Raw genomic sequence first — 23,981 nt, forward strand, 5'->3', positions numbered from 1 at the left:
TTCTACAGATGTCTCATGTTTTGAGGGAGTGTGCAATTGGCATGTACGTCCAACTGGCCTCAACCTCAGACCACGTGTACCCACGCCAGTTTAGGACCTCTACCTGCGAGATTGTCTGAGACCAGCCACCCGGACAACTGATGAAACAAGAGTATTCCCCTTTTGTGGGGAAAAACAAATTCTGATTGACTGGGCCTGGCTCCCCAGTTGGTGGGCCTATGCCCTCCCAGGCCCACACATCGCTGCACCCCTACCCAGTCATGTGAAATCCATAGATTAGGGCCTAATGAATTTATATCAGTTCCTTAAATGAACTGTAACTCAGTAGAATTATTGCCTGTTGCATTTATTTTTGTTCAGTATATTTTACCTGAACCCTCTACCGTGTGCAGATATTATTTCAAGCATAACATACCTTGTCTAAACATGTTTGGCTTAAACGTTTGAACAATGACACACCCACCATGGAAGAGTATGTGTGATATTTGTGTGTGAACCTGCTTAGCCTGTCCATTCTGATTCATTAAGGTTGACCTGAAGTCTGCACCCCAAAAAAATGTTGTTCACCCTTGAGCAGTAGTGTCCAAAATGTACTTAATTTACATATAGGCTTGTGACTTTTATGTATTCCACTAATTGTCTACCAGCCATTGTTGCTAACCTAACACTGGCCTACAGCATATGGCCTGTTTCAATGTTGAACTTGAATACCAATGTCCTTTATAACTCTTCAGTTATAAAACTAGTATTAGATGAAGTGCAAGAAATGTGCTTTATGTGACAGGGTTCTCATGGCATAATTTGAGTTTGCAGGACTTCATTGGTGTGGATGTTGGAGGGACTTCTAGTACTATGAATATTGCAGTTTGATTATTATATATGGGAACCACATGATGGAATCTCTCTTAACCTTTGGAGTGATCTATTGATTGGCACAACGTTTTTCAACCTCAGTAGTATGGGGGATTTTAAAACAATGGGTCCACAAGCGCATCATCATAGCCTAGATTTGCTTTGGTTGACCGCATGACAGTTGTTTGCCCGCGCGGGAAAAAAACGAAATAGAATGTTTCGCATAAACTTTGTTTTCTGCACGATTTATCTGCGTATTGGACTGGCCACGCGATATTCCCATGAGTTGAATAATTTGGTGCGTTTAGTTCTTCACGTTCAAGTCCACCTCATTGTGCCAAAATCAGCCAACGCAGGCAGGCCGATGAATGCAACGCCTTGGCTGTGGTCGGCGCATACTCTCCACACACACACAACGAGAAAGAGGGCGAGGAACAGAACAGGGTGGGAGGGTTTGCTAGACGGGGAGCGAAAGCAAGAGAAAGAAAGAGAAAGCCAAGCGTAGCACAAGGCAGGCTGCTAGCTGAACAGGGCAGCATGGCGGTGGTACGGGAGTTCCAACAAGGCAGCCGCTGTCACAGAAAAACGTGGATTAATATTATACTCGGAATTCTACCGCTACTTTTGCCCTGCGTACAGCATGGAGGGGCTCAATTGCAAGGTCTGGTGAAGTAAATTTTTCTTCAATAATTAACGTTAACCATCCATTGCGAAAATGTCGGCGAGAACTGCCAGTAACGTTAGAGCGAACGTTACCGAGTTGACAGTGAGGACAAGTCGCTATGCGAAAACGGGAGGGCTACTGCAACCATCGTATTGTGGATTCCAATTCGGCATAATTTGCGTGATAATTTCGAATGTGTTAATGTCTGCAGAAATGTTGCGAACGTCGTTCACTTATAAGTGTTAAGACTATTTTATTAAGTATTATTTTTTTTTAAATCAGTGGACAGTTTCCTGTGTTGGTTCATGCAAGCCATAACGTTATTTCAGTGAAGTGTCGCGTTACAGTAGCTAGCGAATTTAGCTACAAGGGAACTTCGTTTAATGATAGTTAGCTTGCCAGATGCCATTGTTTTCACTTTGGTTGGGTGTTTTTAAATGTTTCAGTGTATTTATTGGTTATGTTATAAATGTATAGCTCGGCTTTTATAAATGTTAAAGCTATGTGTTTACACGCTAGCAAAGCCAAAGCTAGCTAACCTAAACGCAACGTTGATGATCATATTTTGGTGGGTGCTTACTGGCCTATTTAACACATGTACAAGTGTGTATTAATACTGCATGTGTGAATTGAAAAATGTGATATCCCAACTCTCCCCGGCCACCCTCAGAGAGTGGGATCATGGGCAGTTGAATACACGCCTTTGTCAGTCATGCATTTGCACAAGTGTATGCTAAACGTTGACAAACAGCCGTTTGCGCTGTCCCCCGTTATAATTTTTTGGGGGGTAAAGCATTTTATCTAGACATTATTTCTTTGCCCGCTATCTGATGTGCTTGACAGCGAGTGTTTTCTGCTCAAGCTTTCACATTTACACCTCGTCCCCCTCTCTTCCTCCCACCAAGCCCTGAGTCAAATGTCCAGCGTGGTCGAGGTCTGGCAAGCTGAGGATGCTGACCCAGTAGTCCCAACTCAGGTAAATGCAATACACAATTTATTGAGCTGGTATAAACCTTGATTGCAGATGACATAAAGATAGGCAAGCATTTATATTTCTTTAACAAAGCATACCACCTCCCACGTGCATGGGTATATCACCCCATTGTTTATGTTTGCACGTGTCTTGGAGCGCAGTGACATCAAGGAGATTAGTTAGGTACTGCTACATTCTATCACTTCTGTGTGCTCTCTAATTTGTCCTACTGTTAATTATGGTTCTATTTTGCCAAGTCAGCTAAACGTGTTCCTGTTCTAAACGTGAGGATTTATGTTTGAAGCGAGGAGTCCAAATGGAGGCGGGGAAGAATTTGCCAAGGCCACCTGCTAGAGGAATAGAGGGTGCCATGTGGCCTGCCCTGTTACTTGTCGGAAGTGTGCATTAATAGTGTGTCCATGAACAGCATAGCAAAGCCCTGTCTTAATTATATCCATCTCATACATATCTTACACATTTTATTTGTCACGTGCAGAATACAAGAGAATACAAGAGGTGAACATTTCACAGTAATGTCTAACATTACTATGCTACAGAAAATAGCCTAGCTAGTCAAATCAATGAAGTTGGCTAAATAGATGTAAATATGATTTAATTCACCTGTGTTACTGGCACTATGATGCAAAAGCTTTTTTTCACGATGACACCTCACAAACTTCCCGAATTTCAAGTAATGCATTGTCAGTGCTGCAGTGTGTTTTGCATTTTGGCCCTGTCTGCATTTTATGCTGCAGCTGTTATGTTTGACTAGTTATGTAATCCAGAAACACCCTACATATTTTGTTTTACTGATTGTCAGTGAAGCTATGACGGACTGTCATGTTACCTGCAGATAAGACGCTTATTTTAATTGAACCTAGGATAAAACATTTTAAATGTTTTCAAATACCTGGTCATTTAGGTTGTGTACACCTTTTGACAGTCGACGCAGAACTAAAACATTATGCTTTCAATTGTCTATTTGATGGGAAGTAGAATTTGCCTAGTTCCATTTTCACATAGAAATGGTGTACCGGTACATTTCAGAAGCTTACCCTGACATATGTCACCTAAGTTAGACCAGTTGTTTTGGTTCGTATTCCCACCAAAAAAGGGTGTGTACTGTGCATCGCAACTTAGTTAGGCGTACATTTGCTCAGTGCAATGGGGAACCAAGGTAATCCTGTCAGCATTTGCAAATTATTTGGACCTGTTGATAGCAAGTTAAAGTTAATGACAGAATGCTGAAATTGTTTACATTCCTCAGTATTTGTCAGGCTCAGGTAGGCAGGGCTGTGCTGTGAATGGAGTAGCTGTGTCTCAGCACTATGATTTGTGAAATGTAGTAATTACGTAATCTGTTTGCACTTGGCTGTGTTTAGTAGGTTCACAGTTTAGCTAAATGTTTCTTATTGGACAAGTCCAGGTTGTCCTTCCCTGTTTCATTGTTTTCTTCGTTTGGAGCCTAATGAATATAGTCCTTGTTTAAGGTTGTTGTTGGGTGAAAGATGTTAGCAGCTCACTGAGGTGATGCGGTGCAAAGATATCACGGTTTGTTTTAACCGTGCCACAACAAACCACTCCCTCTGTAAACCATAACTGGTTGATCTTGGTTGTGACAATTTACAATGGAATAGTAAAACAAATATTTAAACTTTAAAAAATATATATATTAAAAAAAATATATAAAGATCAGTCATTCCACCTTTTTGAGTAACTTGCTCCATAAAAAAACAGATTTCACATAATTTTTAACATTCTGTCATAAAGAGCTTCATTTAACACATTTTTCCATCTCAAGAGGTTAAATAAATTACTATAGTAAGTGCCTTTTATGTGCCAAATAAAGTAACATGGTTGACTGTAACAGGGTTGACGATTTCATCTTAAATCAACCATAAATCTCCTTGTGACAGGGGTAATGGAAGCGTGTTGTGTGCAACAGGGAGTGGAAATTGAATGCAAGCTTCACAAAAAAAATGTAAATTGTTAACAATGCTAGCGCCTCTATCTGTGGGTATCAGTGTTGATGTGTTATGCTCGACACGCTCAGTTTTCCACCACAAAACACCAGAAAATGGCCAAAAAGAGTAGAAACGGCACAACTGCTTTTTACACTTTGATTTGACTATTAGATGTTCAATGCTTCTTTCGAGAGAAAAAATATTTTAAAAGGAATAGTTTCACCATATTGAAAGGAGTTCATCTCTTAAAAAGGGTTGACCTTAAATGAGGGACAAACATAAATGAATCAGTAATCAAAAGAATTGAATCTTCAAAGTTAATTAGTCAAAGCAACAAAATAACTAGGGCTTTAAAATGATAGTAAAAACTTGACAAAATGTTGTGGGTTAAAATCTTCTTAAAAGTCACAGAGGGTATTTATTAAGGATCCTCATTTACTTATTTGATTTACTGCTGCCAAGGGAGTCCAGCAACATTAATTTTATATAACTGCCTTAAGTGATAATCCCTGATAAGCCGGTGTTTGAAGGATAAATTGACACGGGTGTTAGGCCCGAGACGAGTTCGAGTGCAATCAAACCGTGCCAATACAGTGCATTCGGAAAGTATTCAGACCCCTTGACTTTTTCCACATTTTGTTATATTACAGCCTTATTCTCAAATGGATTAAATAAAACATTTTCCCCATCAATCTACACACAATAACCCATAATGACAAAGTAAAAAGAGGTTTTTAGAAATGTTTGCACATTTATTAAGAATAAAACAATGATCACATTTACTTACGTATTCAGTCCTATTACTCAATACTTTGTTGAAGTACCTTTTGACAGCGATTACAGCCTCAAGTCTTGTTGGGTATGATGTTACAAGCTTGACACACCTGTATTTGGGGAGTTTCTCCCATTCCTCTCTGCAGATCCTCTCAAGCTCTTTCAGGTTGGATGGGGAGTGTCGCTGCACAGCTATGTTCAGGTCTCCAGAGATGTTTGATCAGGTTCAAGTCCGGGCTCTGGCTGGGCCACTCAAGGACATTCAGAGACTTGACCTGAAGCCACTCCTGCATTGTCTTGGTTGTGTGCTTAGGGTCGTTGTCCTGTTGGAAGGTGAATCTTCACCCCAGTCTGAGGTCCTGAGCACTCTGGAGCAGGTTTTCATCAAGGATCTCACTGTACTTTGCTCCATTCGTCTTTCCCTCAATCCTGACTAGTCCCTGCCACTGAAAAACATCCCCACAGCATGATGCTGCCACTGCCATGCTTCACAATGGGGATGGTTTCAGGTTTCCTCCAGACGTGACGATTGAACTATTTGGCTTGAATGCCAATCTTTGTTTCATCAGACCAGAGAATCTTGTTTCTCATGGTCTGAGTCCTTTAGGTGCCTTTTGGCAAACTCCAAGCGGGCTGTCATGTGCTTTTTACTGAGGAGTGGCTTCCGTGTGGCCATTCTACAATAAAGGCCTGATTGGTGGAGTGCTGCAGAGATGGTTGTCCTTCTGGAAGATTCTCCCATCTCTACAGAGGATCTCCGTCAGTTACCATCAGGTTCTTGGTCACCTCCCTGGCCAATGCCCTTCTCCGCTGATTGCTCAGTTTGGCTGGGCGGCCAGCTCTATGGAGAGTCTTGGTGGTTCCAAATTTCTTCCATTTTAAGAATAATGGAGGCCACTGTAGGGTTGGGCGGTATACCATATTTTATGATATACTGGTATTGATGCAGGGACCGGTTTTGGTTTTTACTTCAATACTGGTATTTGAATGTTTGTTAAATGTGATACGCCATGTGTAATGTCAATTTTTATGGTTTACTTCGCTACTTGAATCATCTCTTGCCGCTCTTTCTCTCCATGCCACTTTCAACACAGACCTAGCCATGCCCCCTGTCACTCAAGGAGCGCATTTGATGTTCCTCAACCACGAGACACTTGCGTTCAGTCTGCATGGTCAATGCAGCACATGCAACAATGTTGATGACAACAATGCTGTTTTCACTTTGCTTCTTAATATAAATCCACTAGCATTCTAAACTCAACAAAAAAATAAATACAAATAACCACAATCTAAATAACTTCACAGATCTTCATTGTAAAGGGTTTAAACACTGTTCTCCATGCTTGTTCAATGAACCATAAACAATAAATGAACATGCACCTGGAACGGTCTTTAAGACACTAACAGCTTACAGACGGTAGGCAATTAAGGTCACCGTTATGAAAACTTAGGACACTAAAGAGGCCTTTCTACTGACTCTGGAAAAACACCAAAAGAAAGATGCCCAGGGTCCCAGCTCATCTGCGTGAATGTGCCTTAGGCATGCTGCAAAGAGACATGAGGACTGCAGATGTGGCCAGGGCAGTAAATTGCAATGTCCGTACTGTGAGACGCCCAAGACAGTGCTACAGGGAGACAGGACGGACAGCTGATCGTCCTTGCAGTGGCAGATCACGTGTAGCAACACCTGCGAAGGATCGGTAAATCCGAACAACAAACCTGCGGGATAAATTTAGGGTGGCAATAACTGCCCGAGTTGCACCAGGAACGCACCGAGCTTTGACATTGGTTTTTCACATCGGCTGATACCGATGTTGGCATTTTTAGCCAATATCGGCTGATTCTGATATTTTCACCGATATATCGTGCATCCCTACTCCCTGGCATTTTAATTTGTGGTCATCTCAAACGCTGTATTCAAAGTGCCCACTATTATATTCTTATAGATTTAGAATAGGCATTCGATGTCCATGATTCCAAAAATGTTGCTCTAATTCGGAAGTCAAATCGCATTTGCAACATTTGGTTAAAAATAGGTCCTATATTATTTGCCCATATCGTAAAGCCCTATGTGGCAGTGTGGAAATTCTCAATTGAGCAGTGGTTTAAAAATACTTTTAAGTACCATGTAAGTTTTTTTGTTTTTTTTGTTTTTGTTTTCTGTACTTTACAGTTTTTTTTTTTTTGACAACTTTTACTTCACTACATTTCTAAAGGAAAATATTGTACTTTTTACTCAATTTTTCCCTGACAGCTAAAAATACGTTTGAGTGCTTAGCAGGACAGGAAAAGGATCCAATTCACGCATTTGTCAAGAGAACATCCCAGGTCATCTACTGCCTCTGATCTGGAGGACTCACTAAACACAAATGCTTTGTAAATTATGTCTGAGTGTTGGAAGTGTGCCCCTGGCTATCTGTAAATAAAATAACCAAATGGCACCATCTTTTTCTTCTCTCAATATAAGGAATTTGAAATGATTTATACTTTTACTTTTGATACTTAAGTATATTTAAAACAAAATACTTTTACTCATGTAGTATTTTACTGGGTGACTCCCTTTTATCGGAGTAATTTTCTATTAACTTATCTTTTACTTTTACTCAAGTATGACAATTGGGTACTTTCTCCAACACTGCAATTGAGTGCAGGAAATGCAGAAATGATAAAAGTGCTGACATTTATTTTGGTTGAAGTTTAATTGTTTTATACTGTTCAATCAGAATGGAGAGACTTATTGCAATCACTTAATCTATGTGTTGCACCCTAGGATCACTCACTACTCATAAAGCAAATGTGTAACTTTTATTATAAAAAAAAAAAAATACCGCCATTACCGTCCAATTTTAAAATTCTGTGATATAATATTTTGGCCATAGCCACTGTGTTCTTGGGCACCTTCAATGCTGCAGACATATTTTGGTAATCTTCCCCAGATCTGTGCCTCGACACAATCCTGTCTCGGAGCTCTACAGACAATTCCTTCGACTTCATTGATTGGTTTTTGCTCTGACATGCACTGTCAACTTTGAGACCTTTTTATATAGACGTGTGTGCCTTTCCAAATCATGTCTAATCAATTGAATTTACCACAGGTGGACTAATCAAGTTGTAGAAACATCTCAAGGATGATAAATGGAAACAGGAAGCATCTGAGCTACAATTTCGAGTCTCATAGCAAAGGGTCTGAATACTTATTTAAATAGCATATTTCAGTTTTTATCTGTAATACATTTCTAAAAACCTGTTTTCACTTTGTCATTATGGATGGGGTATTGTGTGTAGATTGAGGGGGAAAAAATATATTTAATACATTTTAGAATAAGTCTGTAATGTAACTGTGGAAAAAGTCAAGGGGTCTGAATACTTTCTGAATGGGCCGTATATCCTCAACACCGGCTTCTAGGGTATTTATCACTTTTATACAACGGGTTACCACATATTCAAATGAACATTTTATTTTGATGTATTTATTAATACTACTTCGACAAGATATAGTCCCGACACACATCTAAGGATGCTACACAAGCAGGCTAGTCGTTGGTTCGGTTTGCAGAGACGCGAACCAGTCATTCCGTCTTTTGTTCTCCATCTATGGACTCGACCCAGTCGTTCGTTCTAAATGTTTCATTGCCATACTGGCTGGCAATGTTGTTATTCCTTGCTTGCTAGCTAGCCAACTGTGGCTAACTTAGTCACGTCAAACAGTGCAACCAGAATAACAGTAGCTGGATTTGCATTTGTTTAACCTCTTAAATGTGGAGTCCCCATATTTGGGGAGACTATTTTTCAATTCAGTCTGTGTGAACGGTAGCCCCTATCTGCAGGATTTCTGCGGAATGCCGAGTATTTTGGCTATTGATCGGTGTGACTTACTACTATATATGGGCATACAAATATATAAGGTGGCAGGTAGCTTAGTGGTTAGTGTTGGGCCAGTAACAGAAAGGTTACTGGATCGAATCCCTGAGCTGACAAGGTAAAAATCTGTCGTTTTGCCCCTGAACATGGCAGTTAAACCATTGTTTCCTGGTAGGCCGTCATTGTAAGTAAGAATTTGTTCTTAACTTCTTGACGCTACCCATCCCGGTAGCGGGGTAATTGTCATCAGCAACCGCTGAATAGCATAGCGCAACAGTCAAATAATATTACTAAAAAATATTCATATTCATGAAATCACAAGTGCAATATAGGAAAACACAGCTTAGCCTTTTGTTAATCGACCTGTCGTCTCAGATTTTGAAATTATGCTTTACAGCGAAAGCAATCCAAGCGTTTGTAAGTTTATCGATAGCAAAGCATAACATTATGTACACTAAGCATTAAGTAGCTAGGTCACGAAAATCAGAAAAGCAATCAAAAAAATAGTTTACCTTTTGATCTTCGGATGTTTTCACTCACGAGACTCCCAGTTACACAACAAATGTTCCTTTTGTTCCATAAAGATAATGTTTATACCCAAAATACTGACGCGTTATGTTCAGAAATCCACAGGAAAGAGCGGTCACGACAACGCAGACGTATATTCCAAATATCCATAATGTCCACAGAAACATGTCAAACGTTTTTTTATAATCAATCTTCAGGTTGTTTTTAAAATATATATCAACCGTGTGTAGGTTTTTCAATGACAGCGGGAGGAACAATGGCGGCTTTACTCAATTGCGCAAAACTCACTCAGAGCCCCCACCTATCTACTTAGGCAATGTGATCCTTCATGCTCATTTTTCAAAATAAAAGCCTGAAACTATGTCTAAAGACTGACACCTTAGGGAAGCCATAGAAAAAGGAACCTGGTTGATATCCCTTTAAATTGAGGATAGGCATGCATAGGAACGGAGAGGTTTCAAAATAAGAGGCACTTCCTGATTGGATTTCTCAGGCTTTCGCCTGCAATATCAGTTTTGTTATACTCACAGACAATATTTTTACAGTTTTGGAAACTTTAGTGTTTTCTATCCTAATCTGACAATTACATTTATTATTCTATTTTCTGGGGCTGAGAAATAGGCAGTTTCAAATGGGTACGTTTTTAAGCCAAAAGTGCAAATACTACCCCCTACACGCTAAAGGTTAATTGACTTGACTAGTTAAAGTTTCAATTTAAAAAGGCCAGGCCGAGCTCATGACCTCACTTCAAGATGGCTGCTACCTGCATACTGGTTAGCGTTGTGAAGCATAATCAAAATAAACAAGGAATACGTTGATAAACACCGAATGCCGGGCATCCACAGATCATGAGGATATATTATTTGTCTGCTTGTGACCTACTGTTATTGATAACGTTTTTACCAACAAGGTAAGCTCCGATTTGGTCTGTGTTTGAGCTATAGCTACATGGGGGTGTAATTAAGCATATCGAACAGGAACCTAAAAAGACAGTATACCGACCATAGAAGCTTTGAATAAAATACTGGAGTCGGACAAAGAGGATTCCGACTCGGGCTGACGAAGTTTGCTTTCTAGAGGGATTGGATCCATTTTAAGATCTGCAACTCAATTATTTTCTTGACTTTATATCTAATTTACTATATTGTTTTTTTTATAAGCTTTTTGTGATTTGGATGTAGTTTACATAGGCCTATGTAACAAGTCATTTCAATGTTATGTAATTCCAAAGTAGTAGTTGTCTATGTTTTATATTAGTTTGCTGTTCTAAGTTTCATTCTTGTAACTTTGGAGAGGCCACTAAACTCTCATGGCCATTGTTTATTTGTGGTTCTCACCTCTCCCTTTGTCTCCAAGGTGTTACTGTTTGCATCGTGTGTGTGCTTCACACCTAATGTGAGTCACTGTCCAGGTAAAGTTTAGGCTTGGTGTTTTTACTTTATAGTAATGTCATTTTGTAAATTTAGTCAACTGTAATTCTGTCTCACAACAATATCTCTTTATTTCATTCACCGCAGAGTGAAGGATGCAAATAATTTGGATGATGTTTGGGAGCCACACCTTCCCTAGCAAGCTTCCCCTTCCCCAGTAAGCTTCCCCTTCCCCAGTAAGCTTCCCCTTCCCAGCAAGCTTCCCCGCTGCTATGTCAATCACCCCATCTGATGGTTCTACATCCACTTTTTATAGACCTCGTGATAAAGAAAAGATGGGCTTGTGGCACCATTCGCCCTATCAGAATAGTTTTCCCCAAGACCAAGGTAAACGCCATGACAAATACAGTGGAGAGGGGGACATTACGTTGGATCAGGACTAACAAGCAGCTTTTTTTTAAATGGAAGGACACTAGGAAAGTAACCATGCTCACCACACAGCGTAAGGCCATAACGACCATGTCTCAATGAGGGTGAAAAATGCCAATGGGGCATGGGTGAGGAAAAAAGTCCAGGTTTCTCTGAAGGACTACAATTCCTGTATGGGGGTACCGACCTATCTGATGCTCTGATGGGCTACTACCAGGTCCTCCACAAGACCAGGAAGTGGTATAAGACTCTCTTTTTTAATCTTTTTTTTTACCACTTTGTGGAGATTGATACAGTAAATGCCAAAGCAAAAGGTCAAACCCCTCACACCCAGTTGGCCTTCTGAGAGCAGCTGTGTTGGAAATGACAGAATTGGGGACCCAAAGCCACCTCACAACTGTTAGCACTTGTTACTTTTCATTAACACAGACCCTAAAGCAAATCAGGTGGAGGTAAATGTGTTTATTCTTATTCAAAAAGGACGAATCATGTGGGGAGGTAGATGTTCATGCTCCCCTGTCCTCAGTGATTCTCTCCTGGGTGATTATCTCCTGTGATTCTCCAGTGAACAAAGGGACAGGGTGTAGTTTATAACCTAGCCTGGTTGACTGGTTGACCGGTTAGAATTCCTTGCAATAAAACTGGGCCAATGGCCAAATAAAAAGTATCCTGTTTCAGGCTCACTTTATAGACGCATTCCTCCTATGTCTCTAACGTTGCTCATTAATCCCCTATTACAGGAAAAAAACAGTATTTCCATTGATCATTAGTACTCTATTGAACTCTTGTACTCGGCGTTGTGTATTTATCTTTGAAATATTCTTACTCTCCCCTAGACCATTTTGAAAAGAAATATACTTAAAAGGTATTTTTAGAAAACATGAAAAAATAGACAGTATAAATAACATTAGCAGTAGGCATAAAATCATTCACATCAAACACCTTGCATTTCTATAAAACACAAAGGGCATATTGTACTTGCTGTTACAATAAGAAATAGATTTCAAGCAAAGTTATTAGTATTAACAGGTGTAATGATGAGGAAACTCACAAAAAAATATTTTTTTCAATTGTCCTATTTGCAATTCACCAGGTCCTTTAAATTGACCAGCTCTTCCACACTGGTATCAGTCCCACATAGATAACTATTAGAAATTATGTTCTGACAGTCTGCCAGGAGTGAGGAATTCTTCTTCCATTCCACTGGTTGATAAGGACTTTTCTAATGAACACTTCGCCGGTGATCTTGTATCATTTCAAATACAGTCCTTGGATCAAGGGATATTGCTTCAGACTGTAGATTCTCATAACCTGTAACGAAGGAAACCGTAACGAAGGAAACAAAAAAGGTGAAAGTAACTTGTCCTGGTTTCAAAAGAGTGATATTTGACATAGATTTCCGTAAGTAAGCATGTCCCGATTTTCAGGAAAACGTTGGACATTTCACTTAGATATCCCTAATATGATGACTGCGGTGTACAACACAGAAGCTTATCAGGTTCTGAGCATCTTACATGGATCCCAAACCGGCTGCATGCGTGCGCCATCGTGCATAAATGTATTTTGTCCCCCTACACCAAACGCGATCACAACATGCAGGTTAAAATATTAAAACAAACTCTGAACCAATGACATTAATTTGGGGACAGGTCGAAAAGCATTAAACATTTATGGCAATTTAGCTAGTTAGCTTGCACTTGCTAGCTAATTTGTCCTATTTAGCTAGCTTGCTGTTGCTAGCTAATTTGTCCTGGGATATAAACATTGAGTTGTTATTTTACCTGAAATGCACAAGGTCCTCTACTCCGACAATTAATCCACACATAAAACGGCCAACCGAATCGTTTCTAGTCATCTCTCCTCCTTTGTCTTTTTCATCTTTGAACTTATATGATAATCGGAATCTAAACTTTCATGGTACTACCACGACGACCGGCAAAATAGTTTCTTTCAATCACCCACGCGGGTATAACCAATGAGGAGATGGCACGTAGGTAGGTACCTGCTTCTATAAACCAATGAGGAGATGGGAGAGGCAGGACTTTCAGCGCGATCTGCGTCAGAAATGGAAAAGAGTTCTATTTTAGCCCTTGGCATCGCAGACGCTTGTTGTCGCAATAATTGAATAACATGGATTTCTACATTTATTTTGCGACGTGTCCGTTCTGGTCAGCATGTTACTATGCTTCTGCACCTGAGATTGGCCCCTCATTTTTCTTCGTAGTCCAAATAGGATGGTTTGGAACTGTAGATCCCTGCAGTTGTCTAATTTGCCATGTCATCGTTCCTTCAGAAATGTTCAGTGTAGAGTCAAGTTGCATAATAACATCAAGGCCTAGCATTGGTTGTTCAAATGAACTTATCCACACCCCTGCATCAATCTTCATTGGATCAATAGATATTGATATGGTGGTTCGGTTTGTTTCATGTCTCCCCTCCACACATCTTCTTGCCCGTGTACTGAGGACATGTATATTTTGCTTAAGATATGGGCAATACAGTGACTCAAGAACCCGTATCTACTGCAAAGTTGTTAACCATCCCGTTCACATATTCCATCCGATTTCATATGTTCACCAGCTGAGATGGGAAGTAGAGAGGGGGTCTATTAGTTTCCCTCCACAGCATCCAGCAAACTTGCTGCTGAGCCAGACAGAGATTCTTAAATTTCTGCATCAGCATTGTATCATTGTCCCGTTTCCCCTTAGACAGACCTGGCTTCTCCTGGCCATTCTTCATAAGAACACGATTTATTTTCTGACATTCTCGTTGCCAGTGATCAGAAACCCGCAATAATGACATACATCAGGTTTCTCTTCCACTGAACAAATAATGTTGTTAGTTTCACTCGGAACCTGCACAACTCTTGATACCCACGTCTCGTGGATGCATCAAAGTTTTTGAACATTTGTCCTACTGTTTTGGGGATGCTGATTTATGTGTGATTACTGTCACCGGAGGTTTGTCTTCACTACCTTTTACAGCCTGTGTTCTGGTTGGCCTAAGACGTCATTCGTCACTGCTGTCAGATTCTGTTGACTCAAAGCCATGCAGTGCTGACCAGATGCTTGAAACCGGATCATCCTTGCGGAACTCAGCCTAAGGGTAGATTGAGGGAACAAAGGGTCCACTTGTGGGGGTCAAGTCTATTTTTTTTTACGACCCTTGCCTGTAATTGTTGAATTTCTTCTTTCAAGGTATTGAAATGTTCACCAAGAGCTTTCAAACTATCCTTATCGCTCTGCAATATCCTGTCATGATTCGCCAGAAATAATTTCTCATCCCGTTAACCTTTCTGATCTCCCCATCCCGGATCCGGGATCGTGAATACAGACTCAAGCTCATTACCATAACGCAACGTTAACTATTCATGAAAATCGCAAATGAAATGAAATAAATATGCTAGCTCTCAAGCTTAGCCTTTTGTTAACAACACTGTCATCTCAGATTTTCTAAATATGCTTCTCAACCATTGCAAAACAAGCATTTGTGTAACAGTATTGATGGCTAACGTAGCATTTAGCATTAGCATTCAGCTGGCAACATTTACACAAAAAAACAGAAAAGCATTCAAATAAAATCATTTACCTTTGAAGAACTTCAGATGTTTTCAATGAGGAGACTCTCAGATAGCAAATGTTCAGTTTTTCCTGAAAGATTATTTGTTTAGGACAAATCGCTCCGTTTTCTGCGTCACGTTTAGCTATGAAAAAACCCCTGTATCCAGGATTGTGTAAATCTATCAGCAAGCTCATTAGCATAACACAACGTTAACTATTTATGAAAATCGCAAATGAAATGAAATAAATATGCCATCTCTCAAGCTTAGCCTTTTGTAAACAACACTGTCATCTCAGATTTTCAAAATATGCTTCTCAACCATTGGAAAACAATCATTTGTGTAAAAGTAGCTAGCTAGCGTTAGCATTTCGCGTTAGCATTTAGCGTTAGCATTAGCGTTAGCATCCAGCACGCAACATTAACAAAAACATAAAAGCCTTCAAATAAAATCATTTACCTTTGAAGAACTTCTGATGTTTTCAATGAGGATACTCTCAGTTAGATAGCAGATGCTCAGTTTTTCCAAAAAGATTCCTTGTGTATTAGAAATAGCTCCGTTTTATACATCACATTTGGCTACCAAAAAAAATCCGAAAATTCAGTCCTCAAAACGCGAACTTTTTTCCAAATTAACTCCATAATATCGACTGAAAACATGGCAAACGTTGTTTAGAATCAATCATCAAGGTGTTTTTCACATATCTCTTCATTGATACATCGTTCTTGGACACATGCTTTCTCCCCTGAATCAAATGGTAAAGTAGAAGCAGCTGGCAATTGCGCACCGAATTCGACGCAGGACACCAGGCGGACACTTGGAAAATGTAGTCTCTTATGGTCAATCTTCCAATGATATGCCTACAAATACGTCACAATGCTGCTAAGACCTTGGGCGAACGACAGAAAGTGTAGGCTCATTCGTTGCGCAATCACAGCCATATAAGGAGAGAATGGAAAACAGAGCTTCAGAAATTCTGCTAATTCCTGGGTGATGCATCATCTTGGTTTCACCTGTAGAATGAGTTCTGGGGCACTTACAGACAAAATCTTTGCAGATTCTGAAACTTCAGAGTGTTTTCTTTCCAAAACTGTCAAGAATATGCATAATCGAGCATCTTTTCGTGACAAAATATCGCGCTTAAAACGGGAACGTTTTTTATCCAAAAATGAAATAGCGCCCCTAGAGCTCTAACAGGTTAACCTACTTTGGCTATAAAAGTTAAAGACCGTCTTGTCTTTGTCAACGAGTTAGACATCTGTATTTTTCCTCAAGCTTTTTGTATTTCAGATAGATTCCATCTTTGTCAACAATGACGGAATATTTCTTTATTCTCTCGTCTACACTTCTCTACTTTGAAATGGTTCTTCATATCACTAGACGGTGAATTTAAAATCTTTTTCATTCTCACATCCGGAGGAGCTGTTAAGTGGTTTTCTCACTTAACAATGGCATTATATTAACTTCAAAAGTTGGATCATATCTCTGTTTTATATATTAATTTAATCCCAAAGAATGTGTGTGTAACCCCTTTTGAGGACTCAAACCTCTTCTAGAACACGTTGTCTTTGTAGGGCCTGGCTACCCATAAAACTTATGTTCACTTCAAAAAGCTTGTTGAAGGCTTACATTAACCACGTGTACAAATTGCTACTCTACTAGCAACTCCTATGCAACAAGGTTTCACAAAAAGAAAGGACTAACCAATTAATAGAGGACTTGAACCCCTGTAATAGAGAACAAAGACAAAGGACTTGAACCTTACACATCACAGATACGTATCACTCATTGCATGCACTAATTTGAACCTGATTTGGTTCTTTTTAAAATGGTATTGGTCTAGACTCAGCCAGCACTATGCCATCAATCGGGAGATTGGGAGTAACCTCTTAAAGTGGGTTGCGCTCAGCCTTCTCTCTTTCTTCTGGATCAACACAGTTGAGTTTCTTGTTGTTCAGACAATTCATCCGGGTCACGGCACCAAATGTTAGCAGTTGTTACTCTTAAGTAACACAGACCCAAAGCAAATCAGTGGGAGGAAAATAGGTTTTTATTCATATTCAAAAAGGACGAATCATGTGGGGAGGTAGATGGTAGATGTTCATGCTCCCCTGTCCTCGAGTGATTCTCCCTAAGTGATTCTCTCCAGTGAACAAAGGGACAGGACAAGTATCCTATTTCAGGCTCACTGTATAGACAAATTCCCCCCATGTCTCTGACCCGTTGCTCATTAATCCCCTATTACAGAAAAAACACGATTTCCAATGATCGTTAGTACTCTATTGACCTCTCGTGCCATTACATTTAAGAGGTTAAGCTGTTTCGCCTGGCATTGAAAATGTGCGCTCTCGTCAGCACACTGTTGTTCAGAGGAGCTAGCCAACAGCACAGCTAACACAATCGCGTCAAATTATGCCAGCTGATTCATGATTTTGACTGGCTGAGAAACGCTGCCTGCCTATCTGTCTCATCCCGACACCTTCATTACTATGGGTCAGCTGGAGATCAAATTTGAATATTGAAACAATGTTGCAAATGTTGGAGAGACCGACAGAAAGGATTATTTAAAATCTCCGATGTTAGTCTAAATTAAATAATGTCTGTATGCTTTTTATAGTGGCGATCAAGTTCATAAATTGCCTTGCTGGTCTGATTAGACAGTTGATTGCGCAGTCAGATGGAACGGAGTAAATGGGCATTTTAACATCATAGATTTAGCCGGTGGTAACTTGTGGAATAGACACTGGCTGGGATGCGGTTTTAACCAATCAGCATTCAGGATTAGACCCACCCGTTGTACAATTTAAACACATTGCATGGCATTACATTTCATAACACTTTTCACAACACACTAAGTGTGTGCCCTCAGGCCACTACTCTACCACATATCTACAATACACAATCCATATGTACTTATGTGTAGTGCTTGTGTTAGTATGTGGATTGCAAGGGGTGAACAGATTGCAAGTCTGATTTATTGAGTTCTCCATATGGTCGATATTAAAGGGAACTTCATTGAATATAATAGTCTTTTAAATTCAATATCGATGCACAATTTCTTCATAAAATGTCAAATGGGTGCAAAATGCACTTCGTGGTACAACCTATTTTCTGTTTTGTTTCCTTGATAGCGTTTATGCCTAAATGCTCCGATGTCCAAACTGTATTTTTACGATAGATTAGCCTAATCTGATTTTTAAAAGTCTTAACTTCCATTTTAATTATCGTAATAGCTGTTCAAGATGAGTTAACTACGTCTGTCTCTTTGGCTCCGTTTAGATAGGCAGCCCGATTCAATTTTTTTTCCCACCAATTGGTGTTTTGATCATTCAACTCTGAAAAAGATCTGACGAGAAAAGGTCTAATGTGATTTAGACAAAAGACCAATTAGTGCAAAAAAAGCTCAGTATTGGGCTGCCTGTGTGAACACAGTCTTAAGAAAACAGATCACCATTTCCATGCTTTGTTAAATGTTTAAATTGAGTTTGATCCATGAGTGACTAGGTGTACAGTGGGGCAAAAAAGTATTTAGTCAGCCAGCAATTGTGCAAGTTCTCCCACTTAAAAAGATGAGAGGCCTGTAATTTTCATCATAGGTACACTTCCACTATGACAGACAAAATGAGAGAGAAAAATCCAGAAATTCACATTGTAGGATTTTTAATGAATGTATTTGCAAATTATGGTATTAAGTATATTAAATTAAGTATTTGGTCACCTACAAACATGCAAGATTTCTGACTCTCACAGACATCTTCTTCTTTAAGAGGCTCCTCTGTCCTCCACTCGTTACCTGTATTAATGGCACCTGTTTGAACTTGTTATCAGTATAAAAGACACCTGTCCACAACCTCAAACAGTCACACTCCAAACTCCACTATGGCCAAGACCAAAGAGCTGTCAAAGGACACCAGAAACAAAATTGTAGACCTGCACCAGGCTGGGAAGACTGCATCTGCAATAGGTAAGCAGCTTGGTTTGAAGAAATCGTCTGTGGGAACAATTATTAGGAAATGGAAGACATACAAGACCACTGATAATCTCCCTCGATCTGGGGCTCTCCACGCAAGATCTCACCCCGTGGGGTCAAAATGATCACAAGAACGGTGAGCAAAAATCCCAGAACCACACGGAGGGACCTAGTGAATGACCTGCAGAGAGCTGGGACCAAAGTAACAAAGCCTACCATCAGTAACACACTACGCCGCCAGGGACTCAAATCCTGCAGTGCCAGACGTGTCCCCCTGCTTAAGCCAGTACATGTCCAGGCCCGTCTGAAGTTTGCTAGAGAGCATCCAGAAGAAGATTGGGAGAATGCCATATGGTCAGATGAAACCAAATTATAACTTTTTGGTAAAAACTCAACTTGTCGTGTTTGGAGGACAAAGAATGCTGAGTTGCATCCAAAGAACACCATACCTACTGTGAAGCATGGGGGTGGAAACATCATGCTTTGGGGCTGTTTTTCTGCAAAGGGACCAGGACGACTGATCCGTGTAAAGGAAAGAATGAATGGGGTCATGTATCGTGAGATTTTGAGTGAAAACCTCCTTCCATCAGCAAGGGCATTGAAGATGAAACGTGGCTGGGCGACTTTCAGCATGACAATGATCCCAAACACACCGCCCGGGCAACGAAGGAGTGGCTTCGTAAGATGCATTTCATGGTCCTGGAGTGGCCTAGCCAGTCTCCAGTTCTCAAGCCCATAGAAAATCTTTGGAGGGAGTTGAAAGTCCGTGTTGTCCAACAGCCCCAAAACATCACTGCTCTAGAGGAGATCTGCATGGAGGAATGGGCCAAAATACCAGCAACAGTGTGTGAAAACCTTGTGAAGACTTACAGAAAACATTTGACCTCTGTCATTGCCAACAAAGGGTATATGACAAAGTATTGAGAAACTTTTGTTATTGACCAAATACTTAATTTCCACCATAATTTGCAAATATATTCATAAAAAATCCTACAATGTGATTTTCTGGATTTTTTTTTCTTTTCATTTTGTCTGTCATAGTTGAAGTGTACCTATGATGAAAATTACAGGCCTCTCATCTTTTTAAGTGGGAGAACTTGCACAATTGGTGGCTGACTAAATACTTTTTTGCCCCACTGTATATGCATGCAACGTTATATAGACTAGGTAGATTAACCTACACTAAAACACACCGCCCTTCAACTATACTGAACAAAAATATAAACGCAACGCTTTCAAAGATTTTACTGAGTTACAGTTCATAATTAAATCAGTCACTTGAAATTAATTCATTAGGCTCATCTATGGATTTCACATGACTGGGAATACAGATACCTTAAAAAAAATGGCTCACAATGGGCTTCAGGATCTCATCACGTTATCTCTGTGCATTCAAATTGCCATCGATTAAAAATGCAATGGTGTTCGTTGTCCATAGCTTATGCTTGCCCATAGCTCCACCGCTGGGGCACTTTGTTTACAACGTTGACATCAGCAAACCGCTCGCCCACATGACGCCATACACGTGGTCTGTGGTTGTGAGGCCGGTTGGACGAACTGACAAATTCTCTAAAATGGCGGAGGCGGCTTATGGTCGAGAAATGAGCATTCATTTCTCTGGCAACAGCTCTGGTGGACATTCCTGCAGTAAGCGTACCAATTGCACGCTCCCTCAACTTAAGGCATCTGTGACATTGTGTGAAAAAACTGCACATTTTAGAGTGGCCTTTGATTGTCCCCAGCACAAGGTGCACCTGTGTAATCAGCATGCTGTTTAATCAGCTTCTTGATATGCCACACCTGTCAGGTGGATGGATTAACTTAGCAAAGAAGAAATGCTCACTAACAGGGATGTGAACACATTCGTGTACTAAACTTGAGAGTAATAAGCTTTTTTGTGTATGGAACTTTTTATTTACCTGCGTCTGAGGGGAGGGAGGGATCAGCGGTGAGGCTGCCGGTCACCCGACTCAACGTCCCTCCTCTCTTCGCTGAGAAAGGAGAAAGTCTTCCAGCTGATAGCGAAACAATCTTAAATCACACTGCATTACTTCTGCCTCATGCACCAATTAATGTTGTTACTCCTATGACCAGAGAAAGTGAAATATTCCTCAATATTTAAAAAGTCAAGCTGCAAATCATAATAATATAGGAACGCAAGGCTTTATTGTTTGGTTTTTACGTACATTTTTGGTGATTGACTAGGAATGGCTTGGAGGTTGGTGATCACTGCTGTAAATAATTAGTTTTTTTTCCCCCTTCTGGCAACACCAACGCCTCCATTGTATAAAAGGGGGCTGCATGCACAAAGTTACTACTGTATTTTAAAACCCACTATCCCCACACAGCCACTCTCCTCCCGTTGCACAGAAAGCCAATGTACTGCTGAGAGCTCGCCAATGTGACTCATGTCATGGGCCCCAGATTGTTCCTATGGAAGTGAGCTGTTCAATGGTAGCAACGAGTTCGGCTAACACTCCAGTTTACAAAGCTGTATGTAAAAAAAACATTCTCTGTGGCTCCTACATTTAGGTGATAATGCCAGAGAAGCCGATGTTTGTTTAGATTATGTATTAGTAACACCGGCTTCGAGGGCATTATTTATTTTTACTTAATATTTTATTTAACTAGGCAAGTCAGTTAAGAATAAATTCTTATTTACAATGACGGCCTACTCCGGCCAAACGCAGACGAAGCTGGGCCAATTGTGCGCCGCCCTATGGGACTCTCCTAATCACGGCCGGTTGTGATGTAGCCTGGATTTGAACCAGGTACTGCAGTGACGCCTCTTGCACTAAGATGCAGTGTCTTACAACGGGTTACCAACATATTCAAATAATGATTGACACATTTTCAGAACATTTTATTTTTTTATGAATTTATTCATACCTTTTCAATCTTCCACAAGATATTGTCCCGACACACATCTCGGGCTGTTACCCAAGCTGGCTGGTTGTTCATTCTATCGGTTCAGTTGCTAGAGACGCGACCCAGTCGTTCTCTATCTATGGATGCGACACAGTCGTTTGTTCTAAATGTTCCATTGCCATAATAGCTGGCAACATTCTTATCCCTTGCTAACTAGCCAACTATGGCTAACTTAGTCACGTCAAAATGTGCAGCCAGAATAACCACAAAGTAGACGCATTTGTTTTAGCTGTTTTTTTTTCTTCCTGATTTTAACTGGCTGAGAAACGCTGCCTGCCTGTCTCGTCCCGACACGTTCATTACTATGGGACAGCTGGAGATCGAATTTGAATGTTGAAACAATGTTGCAAGTGTCGGAGACAGACAGCGAGGTTTATACAAATCTCCACTGTTGAAAATGTAAGGTTAGTCTAAAAGAAATGTGAGATAATGTCTAGATGCTTTTTATAGTGGAGATCAGCCCAACCAATCAATTTATAAACTTGATGACAGTGGATTGCGCAGTCAGATGGAACGGAATAAATAGGACTAGACACCGGCTGGGATGCGGTTTTAACCAATCAGCAATCAAGATTACACCCACCCGGATAAGAAGTACATAATGTACCCGTGCATCTGCTTTGAGTATTAGTGTTGTCACAATGGGCCACCATTCACCTTAGCAGCATTTAGAAAGATAGTCATTTTAATTTTTTTTCATACGGCATTCCTTTTATCCAAAACAGAAATGTTATAAACGTACAAACTTAGACTGCAGCTAATTTGTTGATGCATTTGGGTTTATGTAAGCCTAACACTCTTGATTAATTATATTTGTCCATTGTTTATTCATTATCAAGTGCTGAAAACCTACTAATGATGCTCATCATATACTAATTTGCACTTTAAAACAATGACTCAATATAGAAACTATTAGGCTAAACTGTAATTACAAGACTAATATACATTCTTTAATCTGCTATGTCTTTATGGAGGTTTAGTTGTTGTTTTGTAATTTAGTTGTTTTGTTTGCTTGTCTACGTAGGTGGAAGAGCGCAGTAAAGGCAGTCTTCCACTGGAAGAGAGGTAAGATCTTCTAATCCTTGATATTCCTTGGCGACGACAAACCAACATTCTTGTTACGTTACTCATTTGTTTCACTCACACCACGCCACACAACAACCATAGGTGAGGAAAATGGCAGATAAATAATATCCCACTATGATCCGAAAGGATTTGCTCTCTGAGTGGAGAGAAAATGTAGAAACAGCCAAGTGTAGTTAATTTAGTACTATGGAAACAAACCACTGCAGCAGTGTGCAGTTTAATCGAAGCTTGGATTATGACAGGTGTGCATCTTTCAGATGAGAGATCCAAAGTGGGCGTGGTGTGCAGAGTGTGGAATAGGACTTGTGTCGTTAAATCAAGCATCATTTTGACTTGTCACACAAGTTCACATCCACTGTAATGTGTAGCCTACATGTATTCCGATGCATTTATAGTGGAGCTGCACGATATATCGGTGAAGATATCGGAATCGGACGATATTAGTTAAAAATGCCGACATCGACCCGATGTCTAGTTTAACGCCGGTGTGCAAAAAATGATGTCAAAGCTGACGTGCATACCTATATAACGTAGGTACATGACGCAATGACTGTGCAACACAGCATTCCTAACCTAGCCCACAATGTGTGCTGTGTGGACCGAGCAGTCATTTGAAAGAGTAAGAAAATTTGAGCGAGAGACCTCAAAGGTGAAATCCATTAAACACCAAGATAATGGAATTCATTGCCCTTGACAATCAACCTTTCTCTGTCGTGGGTGATGTTGGCTTTCACCGACTGGTCGAGCACCGGTACACACTACCAAGTGTTCTATTTTTCAGATGTTGCCCTACCGGAGTTACACAGTAATAGTGTCACTGCTATTCGCTTCACGACTGACATTTGGACCAGCGATATCAGCATTTCATTCTCATGAATGTGCTGGTTGTCTGAAACTTGGAAACATGAACACACTAGCTTGCTCTATTCGAACAACTGACTCGGGAAATAAGCTCATCAATTGCGTCTGCAGCAGACGTGATACTCTCTGTCACGGCATTGAAACGTCTGCTCAACAGGCATT

The 23,981-nt window shown here is 40.2% G+C and overlaps 1 protein-coding gene across 5 annotated transcripts in view; it reads left to right on the plus strand.

The window, feature by feature from the left end:
• Positions 1-1,262: 1,262 nt before the first annotated feature.
• Positions 1,263-23,981, plus strand: part of LOC139418789 (transmembrane 131 like) — a 90,227-nt gene continuing 67,508 nt past the window's right edge. For all 5 annotated transcript variants that reach the window (XM_071168496.1, XM_071168499.1, XM_071168498.1 and 2 more), the window contains exons 1-3: positions 1,263-1,513; positions 2,422-2,492; positions 22,897-22,937. In XM_071168496.1, coding sequence (XP_071024597.1) covers positions 1,390-1,513; positions 2,422-2,492; positions 22,897-22,937 — 236 coding nt within the window. In that variant the 5' untranslated portion in view covers positions 1,263-1,389. The remainder of the gene's footprint in view (positions 1,514-2,421; positions 2,493-22,896; positions 22,938-23,981) is intronic.

This window comes from Oncorhynchus clarkii, chromosome 10 (assembly GCF_045791955.1).
Source record: "Oncorhynchus clarkii lewisi isolate Uvic-CL-2024 chromosome 10, UVic_Ocla_1.0, whole genome shotgun sequence".
NCBI lineage: Eukaryota > Metazoa > Chordata > Actinopteri > Salmoniformes > Salmonidae > Oncorhynchus > Oncorhynchus clarkii.